At 38.0% G+C, this 19,156-nt stretch overlaps 3 protein-coding genes across 3 annotated transcripts; 1 reads left to right on the forward strand and 2 right to left on the reverse strand.

Annotated features, from left to right (window-relative positions):
• Nucleotides 1–1,872: 1,872 nt before the first annotated feature.
• On the reverse strand, nt 1,873–3,733 carry LOC131773841 (uncharacterized). The gene has a single exon (XM_059089802.2). It carries the CDS (start codon nt 3,645–3,647, stop codon nt 2,943–2,945), a length of 705 nt encoding a protein of 234 aa, XP_058945785.2. The 5' UTR covers nt 3,648–3,733; the 3' UTR covers nt 1,873–2,942.
• Nucleotides 3,734–7,861: 4,128 nt separating this feature from the next.
• LOC131773756 (collagen triple helix repeat-containing protein 1-like) lies at nt 7,862–9,298 on the reverse strand. The gene is made up of 3 exons (XM_059089703.2): nt 9,185–9,298; nt 8,553–8,798; nt 7,862–8,380 (listed from the first exon to the last, which is right to left on the reverse strand). The coding sequence occupies exons 1-3, from the start codon at nt 9,272–9,274 to the stop codon at nt 8,033–8,035; spliced, it is 684 nt and encodes a 227-aa protein (XP_058945686.2). The 5' UTR covers nt 9,275–9,298; the 3' UTR covers nt 7,862–8,032.
• A 1,689-nt stretch (nt 9,299–10,987) lies between these two features.
• Nucleotides 10,988–18,695, forward strand: LOC131773499 (uncharacterized). The gene is made up of 11 exons (XM_059089465.2): nt 10,988–11,083; nt 11,887–11,981; nt 12,598–12,688; nt 13,944–14,241; nt 14,623–15,918; nt 16,144–16,211; nt 16,423–16,501; nt 16,938–17,014; nt 17,419–17,460; nt 17,807–17,919; nt 18,244–18,695. Exons 1-10 carry the CDS (start codon nt 10,988–10,990, stop codon nt 17,912–17,914), a joined length of 2,250 nt encoding a protein of 749 aa, XP_058945448.2. The 3' UTR covers nt 17,915–17,919; nt 18,244–18,695.
• The last annotated feature ends 461 nt before the right edge of the window (nt 18,696–19,156 follow it).

The raw sequence follows: 19,156 nt of genomic DNA on the forward strand, positions 1-19,156 counted from the left end.
AACATGTTAAGTGAAACTCTGCGGCTTAAAATTCAAAATTAAATCGAGCAAATAAAATTACATCTCTACTGGATTATATGAGGTCTGTCACCATGGTATTCCATTCAGTTGAACTTTTTGTTAAATATGCACCTTAGTTAATGATCGATAAATAGATAACATTGTTTACGCACGGTAAAATCCCTCAGCTTAATCTAAGAGTATAAAATATATAATTCTGCCTAACACTGTTGTTCGCTTTGGAAATAAAGTTTGTTTTGAAAATTGAAAGTAATGCTTGGGGAATTAAACGGATTCTTTATTATAAAACAAATGGAGAGGCCTTGACTGTGCTCTGTTCAGTTATAAAGCACGCAGGAAGCGGCTAGAGCACTCAAGAAGTGGGGAGAAACACGAGACGTAGTCGAGTGTTTCTCCCTACACTTCTTTCGTGCTCTAGCCGCCTCCTGCGTGCTTTATAACAGAACAGAGCACAGTCAAGGCTCCTCTATTTGTTAAATACAGTATTATAAAAATAAAAACCTATCATATCAGTAAAGCTACTTTTCTAGGATGTCCCGTCTCATTCAAAAGCTCTAATGACGCACTTTTAAATTCGCCTAAAGATACTTTGTAGGAAAAACTTATCTTCAGAACCAATTTTTTCTCAGAATTCCTCCGTCGGTTCGATATAATATCATTCGAGATACAGCTCGAGATTGTAGAATGAACATCCCTCTTTTCCAAAATTCTAAACAAAAGAATAACCGAGGTGTACGCAACGTCATGTTCATTTAGTATCGGGTCTAAGGAAGCTTCTTCTAGCAAGATCAGCTACTGACGTAAAGAGAAAATTAGGAAATATTTGTCGGATCATCAAGCTCATTCCCTATAATTCAATTGATCAAATTAATTCAATTCAATTGTCAATTTCAGGCTTTTAAGCATCCAAACTTTAAAAGCCAGACACCAATGATAACCGATAGCCTGGGGACACAGGGCCGCCGAGTCAAACGTTGGGCCTCCACTCTCGGTCTCATCTGTTGAAACTGTGGTGCCGCTATAATGCTTAATAAGCCTAACAGTTAATGGGCGAGAAAAATTAATCTTCATTTACTCTCTTTTCTTGGTTTACCTTACCTTTGCAAGTTCGTCCCCTAGCATAAAAAAAAAAAAAATTCGCCCCCACCTTAACCACTTCGCCTCAAATCTTTCGACTCTTTTTTCTACCACAGAAAAACTTGTAAACGCTGCCAAGGTAAGGACTCGTAAGTTTTAAGTAAGTTTTACGTAGGGTGGCGAACTTGCAAAGGTGATTGGCGGTGAACTTGCAATGGGGCGAATTCACCACCCTTTTCTTCCATAGCCGCAATCACATGTCTTGATGAAATTATGAGTTTCAATTTCTACGCTATGACAGTATTTATATCTGGTTTTCGTTGCATGAAACAAGTTGACGTTCGGGTGAATAAAATGTTGATATACTTGCAGGTGTTCCACTCATTTTTTATTACCCTGTAAGACCTTTTAACTTTACTGACTCGTCGGCATCATTTGTATGGCGACAGAAAAGAACTGCAAAAGTCTTGTCTAAAAACCAAATGAAAAATTCCAAAACCCTGATTGTAGTTCCAGCTCATAAGACTCAGTTTCAGTGTAAGGAGAAAAAAGCCATCAGATAACACCTTGAATGCGTTGCTTTACTAACATTCAAAAATTGCACCAGTGCGTTTTTACCCTTAATTAGGATATGAAAAATGGTCTGTAATTTGAAGATAAATTCTGAATGGATGACGAAATTCTGCCACGCTGCTCCCCTTAATCTATGAAAACACACCAGCATTTAATATTGATAACCACAAACAAGAAGCAATACACTTTTTTAATCAGTTAGACAATAAAATTAGGAATTCTGATTCATCTTGAGTAAAAAACCTTAGAGGAGTATTCAACTGGTTGTTTTCTGCCCTTTTTTTATTACTTTCACTTATTTAATAAATTAATGGATAATTTTTTTAATTCTTTCTGTTTGAATCTCATATAACTTCCAGAAAACCTTTTTTTAAATTAAAGTATATTAACGTAACATCCACTTTTTTCAGTCGAATTTCACCTCACTTATTTGGTCTCTAATTTATAAAATAAAATGTTTGTTTTTCCGGACAGCGTACTTCTGTCCCTAGTACTCTGGCAATTTTCTGTCAACAAAGAATGCGTTCATTAAAGAGATTTCAAAAATTGAAAACTCCTCAATTATATGAGACAGAATTAACTAAATATCTGGCCTGGTCCCTCATAATGTGTTATATCACTAATTTAAAACTAAGTGCGGCCTCTATTAAGAGAAAGTATTGCTTTTATAATAAAGACAAGTTTTAGCCAGATACCATCTGCGGGTCCTGAAATGTTTTGGTATTTTCTCTATCTCGTGACTAAATTTTCTAAAAGAAAGTATTCTTGTCTGCCTCCTTTGTTTTTCGCGTGAAATTTATAAAATTTCAAATTAACTTCCTGTGCGAGAAATCGCTTTCGTATAAGTAATCATCTTTTAGTCAAAACACGCCTACAAATGCAGTGAGAAACAAGATGATTCTTTGCTTCGTTTTGGAAATTTATTAGAAGGAAAACTGATGAGTGACAAAAATTTTTTGCCTTGCTTTAGTTTTACAATTAATAATCGCCATTGTAGGAAAACACCTTGTTACATGTAAAGACAAATTTGATGCCCCCAGTTTAAATTCAATTTTTCGTAATCAATACGAGAAGCCACAGGCAAACTATATTTGACAGCGGAAGATGTAAGAAAATAATAAACCACATTAGAAATTACTGGACTAGACTAGAAAATTAAAATTTCTCTGAGTTTACAGCAGGCAAACCATTTGTAACCTAGTTTCTTTTCGCAAAAATTTAGCGCCACGGATTTTGAACTGTAACAACTAGTTCCGTCATGATGGCACAGATCACTTTGCACTGACCACGCGAATTAACTTCACTCCTGTTACGGGTTGTGAATGATTGTTTAGAAACTTTGCAAAACCATCAACGCTGACTTCATCGTCCGAGAAAGCTAGGTTTTCTTCTGGACTACCAAGACCTTGCTGCAGCGATAAAGCCTTTCTAACGCTTCTCTTGAACCTAGAGCTCTTTCTTGAATTTCTGTTTTCGCCTCGCTCTCCTTCCTTCTTCAAATCGCATTTCCTACTGAGTTCTAGCGTGTTATTTGCGTTGTTGTTACTTTCGCGCGCCGCTTCACGTTGTCGCATTTCACGTCGGAGACTCCTTCCAAATAAATCTGTTTCGTAGTAGCACACACGCGATGATTCTTCCGCTGTCGCAAGTCGAGCTGATTCAGAGCCGGAAGAAATTTCCTTTATCGCTAGCTCGATCGCATGCATCCAGCGATGTCTCTGCAAGTTGGTATGGCATTTCAAAAGCCATATCCCTTCATCGGTAACTAACTTGAATCTATAGCTGTACGTCTTTCGCCTCACGACAGAACATCGTGCGTTCGCTGTGATTTCAATTTTATCACAGTATTCTTGCCACAGGTCGGTACGATCATCGTAAAAATACAAAACACAATTTTTCAGAATAACCCAATATTCAAACCATCTTTCCTTCTCTTCTTCCTTCTTCAGAAAATCCTCGTGTAGCGGTTCGTCCATTTCTTGCCGTCAGTTTTACGTTTCTTTCACGTTCAACTGCGACGAAGCAACACGTTTCTCGAGTAAGCGAGTATTGAATGAGCGTTTCACACAGTGTGAAACCCACAAGTTCACACTGAATAAATTATTGATGGCGGTTTATTTGCATTGTAAGCCCTTTATCTACAGAACACCTGACAAATGGTCTATCGCGCACGCTTGCTAAATTTCTGGAGATAATCTTCAAGAAGACAACCAGACAATACATCATAAACGTGCAAAGACTGAAACACGTTCAGTAAAGTACGATAAGTTTTTCGCTTTTGGGATGTCTGACGTTTATATCTCGAAATTTCAATAGAAGTTTTTTATACTTAACAGGTGCAGAATTGAACCCCACAGGTAAAGTGCCATGAAAAGGTTATTGTAAATTGAGTGGAAAAATAGTCTGAAAAATTCTGATGTCGATGAGGTTGAAACAAATGCTCCCTAGTCGTTATTTAGTCGCTACCATCGACTCCGCTGAGAACAAACGTATTGGAAGCGGGGGCAAATTTTTGTTTTCCTTGGATATTACATTTCAGCTGGCCAAACAAACCTTCATTCGGTACAAACAAGCCTTCATTCGGTACAAATATGTCTTCATTCGGTACAAACAAGCCTGCTTTGGAAAGCCGAAAAATGTTACGCAATATCAAAAAAATTTACTTCGTATCTTGTATGGCTTTTATTTTTTTATTTATTTATCTTTTCACCAGGAGAACATTTCGCCAGTTATAAGAGTAATTTAAACCAGCACTTAACAGCAGGGTTCTCGTCCACGTTTTCCTTCTTTAACAAATTAATCATTCGCTCACTCTCGTTTCTAAAAATACATCGCCCCTGCAGTCTCAAGGATGATAATGGTTAACGACAAACGGTTTTCTTTTCCTTTTGCCTGAGTCAATATCAAACTCTATTGCAAATTTTCGGACAAAAAAAATCGACAGAAAGTGAGAAGGATCACCGGTCTTTTAAAATGAATGATTCTGACAACTTCAAAGAAATTTGAAAATATGCCTTTATAAGTGAAAGATCTTGATAGCCTCAGGCATCTCCTTAAAACAACCAGACCAGAGATCTTAAAATCAACTGCTTCGCTGTAAAGTAATTCTTTTTTCCAAAGGACCCTCTAGAGCGATTTCTTTCACCAGCCATTGTTTGACAGCTATTGTTTGACAGCTATTGTTTAACAGGTGTCATTTTTTTATTTGCAAGACATTTGTTATTTTATGTTTGCTTTGCAGTATCTCAAGATTCTAATGAGCAAAAATTTTTGCCAAGTGTGAAGAATGAACTGAAATAAAGAGAGCTTCATTGAAAGTCGAACTTTCTTGACATCCTTACATGACCAAAAAACAACTTTTTAATAATCGTTCTGATGCCATTTTAATGATTCTTTTCTAAAAAATTTCAATTTTTTCTCGTATATTAGAACTGATAACTTGAAACATTCGACAGCTTTAGAATATTTTTTTATTCAGGTCTTTCATCGTATTCACATCCAGCTTACTAAATGATGCTAATACTATCCTAAGGATTTCCAATTTTGTCATAAACAAGAGTGGAATACACTCTTAATAACTTCAGTAGCCCGCAGTGATATTTCGTAATTTATGCAATAGGGAAATATCAATTCATCAAAATTAACCCTAGCTTTTGAACACAAGTTGACCGTTGGCTGAAGGGTCTGATACGTAAATTACCAAACATGCACTATATTTAAGTATCTAATGATCCTCTTATCATACATGCTCGACCTACATCTCACATCTTTATTTTCAACTTCGGTACCGAATTGAAACATTTCTATCTGGACCCTAACCCTCACCCTAACCCTCCCCCCCCCCCCCACCTTGGCTCCTAAACAATCTTTGTCTCCTTCTTTCTTTGTTTTTTTTTAGTTTTCAACCACAGTAGAAGTTACGTTTGCTTTTGGCTTACTTTACAGTCCACTTCGTACATCCCCCCTTCCCACCCTCGACCATTTACCAAGCAAAGGAAAAGCGCACCAAGCGAAAGTTACACGAATTCATCTGACAAAAAGGATCAGAAATTTAAAAGAAAGGGAAACAGGGGCTATCTTGAGCCTAATTCTCCCATGGTGCAACACAATGCGCGCTCTAACGCTACCTTTGAAACATTTGCTTTTTGTGACAATATACAAAATTTATCATTTCTTCAAGCTGTTTAGTTTTAGCATACACAGGTCCAGATATACTGCTTGCAGATATCATCTCAGATACAGAGACCCTAAAGTTTATAATTAAAGATCCAAATTCCCGCAATGCCATAAGTTACCCACATGGCTTGTGGCCGAGCAATACAGTCCCTTATATCATAGACAGAAGCATTGGTGAGTATTCCTAGAGTCTGAAGGGTGAATTGCAATGTTCCGATAGGCAGCTTCGACGTCGAATAATTTGATGTACTGTTATGAAATGTAATGTAACTGCATCAGGGTTAATACCGTCATTCACGCTGGCCCCTTCGAGGGATAAGAGATCCACAATGAGACGCCACTTTCCCGGTTAACCCTTTTTAGCAATAACCCCAAAACTGCTAACGTGAAGAAGAGGAAAAGGAGGGGAGGTAAAGGGGCCAGAAACCCTCCCCAAGGACACTTCAGTCGCCAAGTACTCATCACTTACTGACAGGCAGGCAGGTTTGAGAGATTGTACATGAGAAAAACCTGGTTTAAAACCAAAGCGAAGCTCATCCTGAGGATTTGGATGATGCCTCAACTCCCAGGAGGACTACTCCACCTTCAATGGACTGACTGCAGAAACTGGAGGGAGCAGGACAAAAGGGAGGAAAGAAACGAGAGCATGCTTAGGGATCAGAAAAGCCATAACTTGTCCCCTCCAAGCAGACACATATCAGAGCTCCTCAACCACCCTATGATGGTAAAAGAGGAAGGACCAGAACCGTTCCCCCTTAACATAGGTAGGAAACAAACGAAAAAACACAACCAGAAATAACACAATGAAACATTTTTCAATGGGCAAAGGAATCACGGCCGACCCTACTCCTAACATGTAACAACAGGGAACTATAGCTGAACAAAAACTAAGAAGCGCAGAAGCCCAAAAACAAAGGATAGCAAAATATGAAAGAACCAACTCAGGTGCGTCTAGACTTGCCGCTAGAACGTGGAGACGCTGGGGACTGGGATCTCCGCTTTGGTGTCCCACGATGGGACCCTGAAGAGTTCGAACGGTAATGCGAAAAACGACATTGGGAATAAGGGGCAGAGCGACGACCTTTTCCACGACTTGCGGAAAATTTGTGAATTGCTAGCTCCAGCAGGCCCAGCCGATTCCTTAGCAAATTCGCCACGCCCACGAGTAGAGGCACCCGCAGCCTGGAAATTAATATTGAAGAGCTGCACGGTCAGATTGGTCGCCGCCGTATGCTCGCGAAAGGCCCGATCATATGCCAGCCAGACTCGGTTGCTGAATTGCTGATTTGTGCGAAGTATCAGCAACTTATACTGTCTGACTTAAATCTTTCCACCGATGCGGAAATGGGAGGTCAGCGCAATGGAGACACATTAATACAGAAGATTTTATCGATTCATCCTTCCAAAGAGAGATTAAAAATGAACTTATTTCTTTTGAATAAGTTAACTTTATTTCATCTATAATGCTATTATGTTCGCAAACATTTTTTACTAGTACTTTCAGTTAAAAGAAGCATATCCGCTTAAAAAATTTTTTTCTGCTGGCAACTGCTCAATGTTTTTTGTCAGATATAGATCGAGATATACCAAAGCTATGGCACCGACCGACGTGCAAACCAACACACACCAGCTCTTTACTGATTCCAGCGTAGTAACCCACATCTGTAATGCGTTCAATAGTAAACTTGAGTGGACATGTGATAGCGGAGTCACATAGAAAGCTTTCGGCTCGTTTTATGTCCAGCATTCTGTTTGATAAATCATTCGGTCACGGCTTTATCAGAAGAAATGTTATTCTATGAACGGAAGAACACATTTCCTCCCAAATCGATTATGTCACATTTATTCAATCAAGTTACGCCTACATGAGGACGCCAGATACGTATAACACCGTGGATTGTCATGCAAAGTGGGAAAATGAGCAATAATGTCTACACCTGCTCAAAGAGAAAATGTTTCCCAATGTACAGCTATGTTTTAATAAAAATGATAAAAAGAACAAATTGACCAAAAGTAAGTTTCTCCGCAGGTTTATTTCCATATTTTGTGATGAGTCCCACCCAATACAGTCAAGACACCCTTAATTCAGTGAGCCTAACTATGCCCCGTTAACAATTCAACATTTGACTGCCCTTATCATAAATCAAGAACTGTACACTTGGGTGGAAAGAGCACTGCTACCTATTTAAGCAACAGGGGGCTCAATCTCCTCAATAATGATCCTGCTCACTGAGTTCCAGCCGGTGTAGGCGTTGAAAATACCATAACCATGGCACTGACCGACGTGCAAGCCAACACGCACTAGGCCTTTGGCGATTCCTGTGCAGTAGCCTTCTATGTTGGCGGAGCGATGGATGTTCAGATCGAGATTCTGGTACACAACAGCATCAATGGCGGCGGGTGCCCTGCATTCGATGTCGTTAAAGGTGAAAAACCACCTCATGCAACAGTGCTTGCAACCGGCGACGCGAATATTACCCATGTAAACTACACGGAGGTATGTGTTTGGGGTAGCCTTGGTGAATGGACATTCCTTTAAAAAAGAATAAGAATAATAATAATAATAAATTTATTAGGCGTCTAGATGTAGCAGGTAACATTGCTTTTCGTCTCTTCCTACTCAATCTCGACAAGGGCGACCACTATTCCCTTTTCTCTTCAGTTTAAGTGAGCACCGATTATTTACCTTCTCGGTATATACATACCAGAACTCGTCCATTATCAGTCTCAGAATTGATGTGGTTCCAAAAACACTGTTTCCATCTCCTTTGGGTCCCAGGCTCTCCTTTGATTCCAGCTGGTCCTGGTGGTCCCACTTCCCCCTTGGGTCCAGGTGCACCATCCCGTCCCGGTAGTCCATCCCGTCCTAGTGCTCCATCTCGTCCTGGTAATCCATCCCGACCTGCTGGGCCTGGTGGGCCTTGAGTTGAACAGAATTTCTTCCTTGATTCCTATTGAAAATGAAACTTGAATAGCTATTTTATGTTGATTAATAGAACTATGTTATTTTATGCCACTCGATGAGGAAATCCTAGAGGTGCTACCTCGGTGACTTATGATTAAATATCACTTTCTAGGAGACAAGTGAATTGGCAATTTTTTAAATGCACGCGATGTATATATATGGAGCTAATTTTTTTTGACTCGGAATGTTAACGGACGTTCGAGTCGTCGCAAGTGAACTAGTATTTGAGAAATTGCATACATCGTTGAAATTATATACATCTACATCCGACCCTCATCACCACTCGATTACCCAAAATCACGTCTTATATTATTAACTCAGGAATGTTACTATGAAAAATGAAGAACCCTACATGTCTGCTGAGTGACTTACAACTTCGTTTAGTTCGCCTGTACCAATCACAGCCTGAAAGAAAAGGAGATAAGAGAGCGCTGATATCTGCAGAAGATGTTGTCGATCCATTCTTGCTGAGCAGGAGTTCACAATGCTGCGCTTCTCAGTGTCATTTGAATTAGTATACCTAGTTTTATTCACAACCAATTGAAAAAAAATTTATTAGGTCCATTTAAACAAACATATCCGTTTATTAATAAACGGAGAGAGTTCCTAAAGAAATTGTGGGGCTGCGTCGGTGGAGGAGTATAACAAGATAGCTGGTTTTATCAACTGAGTTGATAGGGTAAATTGGCCATGCACCGTAGAGATTTTTTAAGCTGCCGTTTCCAGCATTAGCCCTTCGTCAGAGCGAAGCCTTTTGCCCATTTCTTGTTATCTACTAATAAGTTTTCTTTCCGCTGGTAAAGGCAAAATTTAATTGCAAGATAGATCGATGGTTTTTCAAAATTTGTTGATAACTAATTAGAAACAATTTAGAGTTGTTGACCATGCAATTAAATATTTGCTTTTAGTTTAATTAATTAATTTTGCCGCATATCACGTATTACGATTTAAACTTGACTGAAAACAGCCAAGGTGGAAGAAACACTTCCTCTAGCCATTATTTAGTGACAACAGAGGGATTCTTACCTTCATGCACAAGCGTTACTGAACTTCATCTCTGGATGTAGAAAAGTCTTATTGCCATATAATTTGATATTTGCCGCTAGTTTTTATTACTTATCGTATTGGTCATCACGGGCTACTTTTAAAGCCAACAGCTCAGCGGATTTGCTAGCTGTATTTCTTACTAATGGCTCGATATAGTGGCCACAGATTGATCAGTCTACTTTGGCATGTACTTTTTTTTCCCGATTCCATCTCCTTAGGTACATAAGTATGATAAACAGTCTATTCATACCATTCACCGTTAATTTAATTAGCACATACATATATGTTATTTACCGGCTGGGAGGTCCGTATGGTGAAAAACTGTGAGCGAGGTCTTGAAAATATTGCCCGAGGCCGTAGGACAGACCCTTCTTATTGACCCAGTGGGAGGCCTCATAGAAATTTCTACGAACCTTTTTTTTGGGGCCGAGTGTATCTCATGAAAAAAAAAATGATTTTGTACATAATGACTGAGGGAGGGCCGGTCAGCAAAATATTTGGCCCGAGTCATCAGGTTAAGTGTTCAAGCGATACCTGAGAAAAGAAGGTAAATAGAGGAAAATTGAAGTGGTTATTAGTTTGAATTCTTTGGGAATTATATATCGTGGGATTATATTTTTATTTAAAAAATTGTTTCTTTCAGTATCATGACGTTCCAAGGAGGGCTTGTGTTCAGTTTCACCTGGGAAACCAACTTGGTAATTAAATAAAATTGAATGAAAATGAATAATGTTTAATTTATTTAATAAGTTATTTGGCGAAAGCAAGCAGTGATTTACTTAAATACATATTCTGATCCTTTACCATGCAGAAGATAAAACCCTGTGCGACAAAATCATTTATTTTCACGTTTGAGCACATTTCCTTCCCGCCATTGGGCTGAGGGCGTTTATAAAGCCTTTTTCCCCGTCAGAAATGAGACTTATTTGTCATCTGGAAAATCCTTACCGTTATTTGATTTAGGTATGTCATGACACGAAAACGTAGGGTAATCGAGCTGCTCATGCGCTGTTAGTGAAAAGTGAAGATGCAAAAATAAATAAATAAATAAAAAACCTGTCGTTACACTGTCCCTCCCCTCCCCTCCCCCCTCGTACTCACAACCAACGTAACGCCAGACATTGGAAAATGGCCTCTTGGATAGCCAAGCCGTGGATCGAGCAAGCTTTGAGGAGCCCAGATTCTAAGAGTTTACCCAAAATTGCCAGGGCGCAAGTCATCAAGGTACTTAATACAATAATTTCCCTAACATTTTTTGATTTAAGTATCTGTGCTGATTATATGGGTTGAAACTGCAAATGTAAATATGGCGCCAAACCGCGTTATTCAAAAATTTGACCAAGGTAATTGTACAAAGATTTTCCAATGCCTTTAGAAATAGTCTAGACGAATATTATTAGATGTGTTATTCTTGGTAGAAATTTTTAGCTCATCACAGCGTTTTGTTTCCATACGAGAATTTTGCAATGTTGATGGTAGTCGATCGATAATTTCTCCTTACACGTTAAAGATATATGACTTAAGATAGAGGTAAGGAGAATAGCGAACAAATATTAATTAGTAAATGTAAAATATTGCGACACTTAATTATCAGAACTAAGATGATAGGAAATGTAAAGCAGACTTACTGAGCTATTGGTTGCAAAATGGTCAATATTTCATGTGTACCTGTGTTCTTTGTTTCTTTTTAAGGTTGTTGCTGTTTTCAATAATCTCTTTGAAAGAAAAATAAAATTATCAGCACTTACCTTCTTAAAATGTTCTATGAATGAACGGTTGCAAGGGCTTCAGAAATATAAGATTGGCAGGGGTGTTTTGGGAAGGGAGTGGGGGGAGAGGAGCAGAACAAGCCTACAACCTCTCATTTTCCTAACTAAAAGAAGTATTAGTTATGGTTGAAAATAAAATTGACATGTCTCAACTGCTATTTAAAGAGGTGTTCCTGTTGGAACTGCCTTATGGAAAACTCGGCATATTACCTTGAGGACAAATAATTAAACTAACTGTGTGTGATTTATGATTTTTAGCTTGAAGAAACCTCCAAAAATGTGGCATTAATTAGTGACAAGAAACTTTTTGTAAAAGCTTTGTTCTCAACACCAGCTATTGAGCAATTTAAAAGGTGAGCACAAGAGGTTTAAAGTGATGTTTGTTTCAAAATGTAGATCTTATATAGATGGGGAAGGGATGAATACTTCCATGAAATTGGTGCCCTTCTCAGTTCAAACATTTTCTCAAGGGAAAGATTTCATCCTGCAAGGGATAGAGAAAGAGATGTGAGAACTATATCAAGGAGAACAAGTAAACATAGTCAATGATCTCATGGCAAGTGCATTCTGCTAGAAGGCAACCCCTGATTAAATGTTTTTGCAGTCTTATTTTATTATCTTCTCCATTTTTCTTATTATGCCTACCTCTTGTACACATCTGTTCCAAAAACTATGCTGTGATATCTTCTGTAGATATTTACTTATGTCTACTTATTAATGTTATTAATGCCTGAATTGATGATATGCATACGGTTTTTGAATTAGAGTCATTTTTGTTATCTATTGCTACATGTATGTGATACTTTTCCCAAATTTAGTTTAAGACGCTGGTTACATTGATAGAGATTAAAAGGAAAGTGCATTTAAAGATCAGGTTTTTAGTTGCCCTACTTTTCTTAAACTTAAGCTTCCATTCTTGGTTCTTAGCTCAAAACATATCCTATTTACATTTTGTTTTTTCTGATATAGAGACAACTCTAGCCTTTCTCTACCTGACATCCAAGGTGGACTTATATTTATCAAGAAATACTCTGTGCAAGTTATGGCAGAAAAAGACTGGGTAAGATGGGGCTTTTCAAAATCTTTGTAGAGTGTTTTAGTCATAACAAATCAATTTCACAGGGAAGCTAGGAATACTGTTACCCTCCATTGCTATCAGTTCATCATGCCCTATGGAAATGAGGTGCTAATTAAGTGTAACATTGACGTGTAGAATTCAGAAATGTTCTAAACTTTTAGTATATTTGTGTATATAATGTTTTGGCTACTAGTAGGTAAATTTTGATCAGGTCAATATAATCATAATTACAATTTTTCCTTATAAACCTGGCCCAAGTTGTTAAAAGGGTACGTGGAAAACTATATTCACTGGACAAATCTTTATCTGGTGGATAGCATAGTAGATTTTGCTGACACTTAATTGCTGGGTAGCAATTTATCCACTGGATAGCATTATCCACCCTTTGAAAGATCAGGTCCTTTATCTCACCTATGTTTTGCAAAATGTATGTCACTATTTGTTTTATGTGCTCCTGACCAAATGAGTGTCTTAATCTTTGAGTTAACATTCATAACCCTAATTGTTTTTCAAAGTGGCCTTTTGGGGCAGTCAAGGGAATATTCCCTTGGGGCAGTTTAATCAGGCTTATCATGTTCCACTTCACAGTGTCATGGGATGACCATTATGATATAAAGCTCCTGAGCAAATCCACATAATACAACTGTTACATTTATTGTAATTTTTTTACAGTCACATAACAACAAGATAACCTCCAAAGCGCAGTATTTTGCCAGCTTTATCTCAAATTTCTGCTTTTGATTCTCCTTGAGGTAGTCATTGTGTTTCACTCCATGTCTCCCTATTTTTTGTGGGAAAAGTTAGATGGCATGGGCTGATTCCTTCTTAACCAATTACTTAGTAGTTATGATTGTGGGCTGGCATCTGATCCAACTGAAACTGTATACCAGTAAAAGTAATGCTTCAGTGGTGTGTTGTTTAAGAGCTGTTGCAAGATATAAGTAGTCAAGCCAATTCAGTGGCTCTTCCAGGTAACCCTTTCAGAGACTAGAGTTGACCGTCGTAAAAAGGTTGATGATTGCCCTCCTCTATACAAAACTTTCTCAATTGGTTTTGCTCATTTTTTTTCTGTTTTCAAGTCTGTAGGAAGGTATACAAGCCTGGGTAATTCTATAAGCTAACCACTTGCCAGTGTAGACTGGCAGTGATTTTGGAATGGATAGAAATTGACGGAAGCACGAGTAAAGTGGTATTTAGTTTATTGATTTGAAGGTTTTCACTTGGGCTTTCCATTCAGGGTGATGCTGAATTTTTGATCAACATTTACCACTTTAAGTTTGCTGGAGGAGAAGGTAACACGCAGTTTGGGGGAGATATTACAGATGCTTCAACATATCCTTCGTTACAGCAGCGACTGAGGGAGCTGTGGTGGATTGCACAGCTTAGAAGTCTCCTAGACAATGCACAGTCTTGTCAAGAATCACATGAAGATGGCTCTAACCTCAACTTCAATGAAATCAACAAAACTCTGCTTAGGAGTCATGAAAAGGTCTTTGTCCCAGATGAAATGGAAAAGAAACTAGCAGAGATTCCAGGTAAATGATTAAATGCATTGTTACTGCTTATGGATTATTGTACAATGTAGCATGTGAATAAGTTTTGTTATAGAAGATGTTGTTTTTGTCTATCGTTGTTATACAGATAAATGAACGTTTGATAGTTTGTCTCACGATAAGTAACAGGCTATCCGTTGTTAGTAAAAAATGGATAATTGGATGATGCAATTCAAGAGTTTTCATCGACTTATCCATCACTGGTTATGAGCCGGTTTACTGAAGAATATTAACCAAAGTAGTATGTAATTAGAGCGCCCTAAAATAGTTTCCATGAAGATTAAAAGAAACGAATTTGTAGAAATATATTTACAGTCAAAGATTAAAAGAGTATGTAAGAATTTGATTGTTTTATTTATTTAGAATGGAAGGCAAGTTACTACCCACCTCAATCCTACGATACAGATAGCGAACCCTCGTCCCTTGGAAGAGAATCATCATTCACGAGACCGTCAATCTCCCTCGTAGCTGTAGAGGACAATGTGACCAAACTCGAAACTAGAGACATTTTCGCCTCTCAGTCAAAACAGGAAGGGCGAAAAAGAGTTAAATTTGTTGGAAATGAGACTTCGGGTGAAATGAGTGGATGTGTTCCTATTTCGGTGATCCGTGAAAATGAGATTTCAAATAATAGTGATAAAGTGGGAATTAACGAGCAGGTAAAGTCTGTAGTAGAACAATCAAGTATTGTAGAAAACGGAGAGAAAGCTAAAACAAGCGAGAAAACAAGATGTTGCCTACAGGAAGAAGATGGCGTACCGTTGGTGAGTAGTAGCTCAAGTTATGTACCGTCTTCTCAAACACATGCACATGTCGTCACCATTCAACCTTTGGAGGGGCTGATACCTGAAGAGTTGTTTTTGTCTTGGAGTGAGGGTTCACAGCCGAGAGAAAGCAGCGAAGAATCGTACTCCATTTTGCATGGGGGATCTGCTGCCGGCGGGGAGGACGAGGATGTATCTTTTGTGCCCTCAAGCCAAAATAGCCATGAGCTCGACCCAGCACCACAACTTCCCCATGTAACACCTGTGCGATGTCAACGAGACTGCTCGTTATCGGAGTCGCAGTTGGAAAAGTTGTTTGAAAATAGTGTTTCCTTTGATGAAGTCACCACACCGCCCGGCTTATCAGGTGTTCTTTCTCCAACTCCAGAGTGTTACACTAAGATTAAACCTCAGGAAGTGTCTCAAGAAGACTCTGAGACAACGCTGTATAAAATTTTGTCTGGCAGACGAAAATGTAGTTCTCAGTCTTTTAGCTCGAGGAGGACTGATGTTAACACGGCATGTTATTTTTCATGTCAAGAAGCAGAAAAAGAATCAACTCTAATTTTTGGAAGCAAACCGAATATTCTAGGTAACACAAACTCTAAGGAATCTACCATTTCGTCTTCGCGGGGAAACTCCGTCAGCAAGTCATCAACTGGCAAACAGCCCAACCGGGTAAACTCTAATGTTGAATTTGATATCTTGTTCTCCCAAAACACTTGGAGTGTATCTCAACCATTTACACAAGAATTAAGTGCTGATTTAGTTGAAATTGACAGACGTCAGTCTATCAAAAGGAGACATTCTGAGACTGAGGATCATTCGCACAAGACACACCTATCAGACAAGCAAGAAAAAGAAGTATTTTATGGGGACGGTACAGTTAGTCCAGGTGAGTGAGTAAAAAAAGTATTAAGAAGACAGATAGACGGAGAGACAGACAGACGAGTGAAAGGGATAATCAAACAGGAGCGTGGCTAAATTTCTTGGCGCCGAGATGGTAGTTGCAAATTTTCAGCCGAATCAAAGGCTGCGCTATTTTGGGATCTCTGATCTTTCACAACCCAAACTAGAATACGATAGCGTTACATGCTTGTTATATATTCTTCTTTTGCAGATAGAACATCATTCTCACCCAACAGTAGTCAGGCTGGCTACTCTCAAAGTCAGCGATGCAACAACTCTGTAAGTCACAGGGCAACGCGTTACGTTGGTAGAAGAATGAAGATGTTAAGATAGACTTTATTTAGCAAGTGTAACTTTAGAAAGTAATTTAACTGATGATTTTGTGGCCCTTGTGGTAGCAAAGTCTTATAATTTCCTTCAGCCGCTTTCAAAGGAAGTTTCCTATTTACTAACTGTTCTTTTTTTTTGTTTGTCTTTGGTGATTCGATAGCTCACTATTTCCCTGGCCAAGCCTACTTTCCTATACTCACAACAGGATCCTTTGGTTCTGGAAACGTCAGGATCAACAGGTACGCTGACAATAAGTGCGAATCTTGTGCTTTGATTCCAATTTGATATTTTCGTGATGGTTTTTTTTTTATAATAATTCCGGCATTGTAATTCATCATGGTCAAATGGTCTAATGGGCTATACTGGACAATAATGCGCAACTGAAGTTTGTGCTTAAGTTGTTTGCTCACAATGACTCAGTGGTTATTTGATGTATAAACAAGCCTCGATAATTGGCGTTTATTTGTTCTTTGGATTTCGCGATCGGCAAGTGAAGCAGTAGACTTTAAAATCATTCAGCAAAAAATACCCAGGCAGAGCTGCTATATCGAAAGAAGGACAACGACGACTGTCCTTCATTTGAACCGAGGGGCGTATGTAAACCAGGTGGAGGTACTCTATAGAATTCTAGGTAAAAAAATATGAAACCGTTTGCTGGATCTACTGTTTACACAGAGGGAAACAAGTCGTCTGAGGAAGAAGAACCTTTCACGTTAAGAACTCCGACGTTTGGCTCTCTTCCATCTTTTCAAGTAAGTTTTTGCTGTTTTATTCATTTATTCATTTATTCCTTGACCAGCACGAACTCAGAGTCAATTTATCGATCTACCCTAAACTTTACTAAAGGTTGATTTTTAGGTTAAAAAATATGAGTTACAAGCGTTGATTAATAAAAAAAATTAAAACCTGTAATTAAAAATAAATTGTAACTTAGCCATGTATATTTGTTGTCATTAAACGATAACTACCGCGTTAGCTCCAATAACATGTTTACTTCCTCTAAAAGACTTGCTAACAAGCCGATTCTTATACAAGTTTCAAGTATGTGCTAACATAGGTATTTTGTTTGTGGGGTAACGGGGTTAAAGACAGTGGCCTCATTTTGATTTTGAGCTTTTTTAATTTTATTGATTTGTTGATTAATTTTTTAAAATAGATTCCTGTTGAAAAAGGCGAATCACTCAATCGAGAAGGCGAGGTATTAATTTCAAAATGGAGAACTATGTTCATACATTTGATAGTGTAATTTAGTGTTATCAACTGAGTTGATAACGTTAATTGGCCTCCGTAAAGAACGCAGCACTACAGTTTCTTCAGAAACTTACCCGCTTCATACGTTTGATAACCTTTTCATGGTGGCTGAATGTGGAATGTTTCTTTACCGGATGTATGCAAGCGATTTTACTTTAATGTGTCAAATTTCTTATTTTCCAACTGATTGCCAAGAATCAAGTTGTTTGTTGGTCATTTGTCGATTAAAATGTTATGTTGAAATATTTAAATTTAGCTGATTTAAATGTTATCCTTACCATTAACTTCAATAGTCCACAAAGCAAAAAGATGCTGACTTCGTCGAGAGTATGTTGAAAAGCTTTGGTTCAAAGAGGAAGAAACATCGTAGGAACTTTAATTGGTTCTCAGATGCGTATTAACGAAGGTATGTCACCATATTTTTGTAACAGGTCATTTTTATCGTATTGGAGAATCAGAGTGAAACCTTGATTTAAACATCTTTAAGGTTAACGAACACCAAATTGGTACTGACTCTAACCATTATAAGGACAGTGTTTCGAATCGCACCAAAAATTCTTTAAAAAAAAAGGCTACGTTTGAGTCCAAAATATTCTGAGGAACAGATTTCTGTCAATTTTTCTTTCAGCAATGGGATAATAGCCAACTAAATTCAGCGACGAAGTGATTTAAAGGGTTACATTGCTTTTTTTTTGTTGTTTTTTTAATTTTTTTTCCTTCAATTATTTAGTTTAGATACAAGTGTATGGGCCCAACGAGGTGTTCCACCTGAACGGATTGTTGGGTGGTCCTTCGCCTGGATAGAGGTGAATTCCATGATCGCCATGCGAAAATAAGAATGCCACAATGATTTGCTTATTATCAGGATTACAATCGACTTCATCATCGCTCAACTTGGATCCGCGATCGATGATTTTGCTTTGGATTTTCTGCACCTTGTGACAGAAAAAGTTATTCTAATACTGTCTTTATATTTTTGACCTCCTGCACCAAAACGAAAAAAAAAACATTTTCTCTAATAACATTTTACATAAAGGTGTCATCTCATCAATCATCATTGACCGGTCAAATTATATATTATTTCATTTTTTAATTGTGGGTTTATCCTTTATCACCTCTCCAAACTGATAAATAAACTCAGTTCTGGTTATTAATTCAGCTTGCAAGCTGTAACTTTACAACTCTTAAGTAAAAATTAGTATTGAAGGGAATCAATAATGTTGCTATTAAAAGAAACAATTATTCGACTTATCCTCGATGGGAAAGGTTGACAAGTTTCCAACTCGTCGCTGCATTGGTCTTTTTTCACTCATTTATTATCTATCTGTGATCTCATATCCAGCGGGCTATATTAACGTAGATTTATTACTTTGCATCCTGAATTGGTGACATGCTTGTCTTAAGAAACTTCTAGACTCGGCTAACTTTTCGTTCCCATATTATTCCATCACAAGGCCAGGCGTAGGGTTCCTTAATACGTTAACATGGTCAAACATGTACACTTGTCCAGATCTATCAAAATGAAAAAAAATCATATTTCGTTCCTAAATTTTGACAGGAAGAAAAGATTAGAGCTTTATCAAAACCATCTGCCGAAAACAACAGCATAACAAAGTTAATCTCTGCAAATATTCTGTCAGTTC

This window comes from Pocillopora verrucosa, chromosome 3, assembly GCF_036669915.1.
Source record: "Pocillopora verrucosa isolate sample1 chromosome 3, ASM3666991v2, whole genome shotgun sequence".
NCBI lineage: Eukaryota > Metazoa > Cnidaria > Anthozoa > Scleractinia > Pocilloporidae > Pocillopora > Pocillopora verrucosa.

Coding starts and splice junctions, on each gene's coding strand:
- LOC131773841 (XM_059089802.2), bottom strand. CDS start 3,647: ATGGACGAACCGCTACACGAGGATTTTCTGAAGAAGGAAGAAGAGAAG.
- LOC131773499 (XM_059089465.2), top strand. CDS start 10,988: ATGGCCTCTTGGATAGCCAAGCCGTGGATCGAGCAAGCTTTGAGGAGC. Junction 12,689..13,943: donor TTATGGCAGAAAAAGACTGG/GTAAGATGGGGC, acceptor CTTTCCATTCAG/GGTGATGCTGAATTTTTGAT. Junction 17,461..17,806: donor CACTCAATCGAGAAGGCGAG/GTATTAATTTCA, acceptor TAACTTCAATAG/TCCACAAAGCAAAAAGATGC.
- LOC131773756 (XM_059089703.2), bottom strand. CDS start 9,274: ATGGATCGACAACATCTTCTGCAGATATCAGCGCTCTCTTATCTCCTT. Junction 8,799..9,184: donor CAGGCGAACTAAACGAAGTT/GTAAGTCACTCA, acceptor CATTTTCAATAG/GAATCAAGGAAGAAATTCTG. Junction 8,381..8,552: donor CTGATAATGGACGAGTTCTG/GTATGTATATAC, acceptor TCTTTTTTAAAG/GAATGTCCATTCACCAAGGC.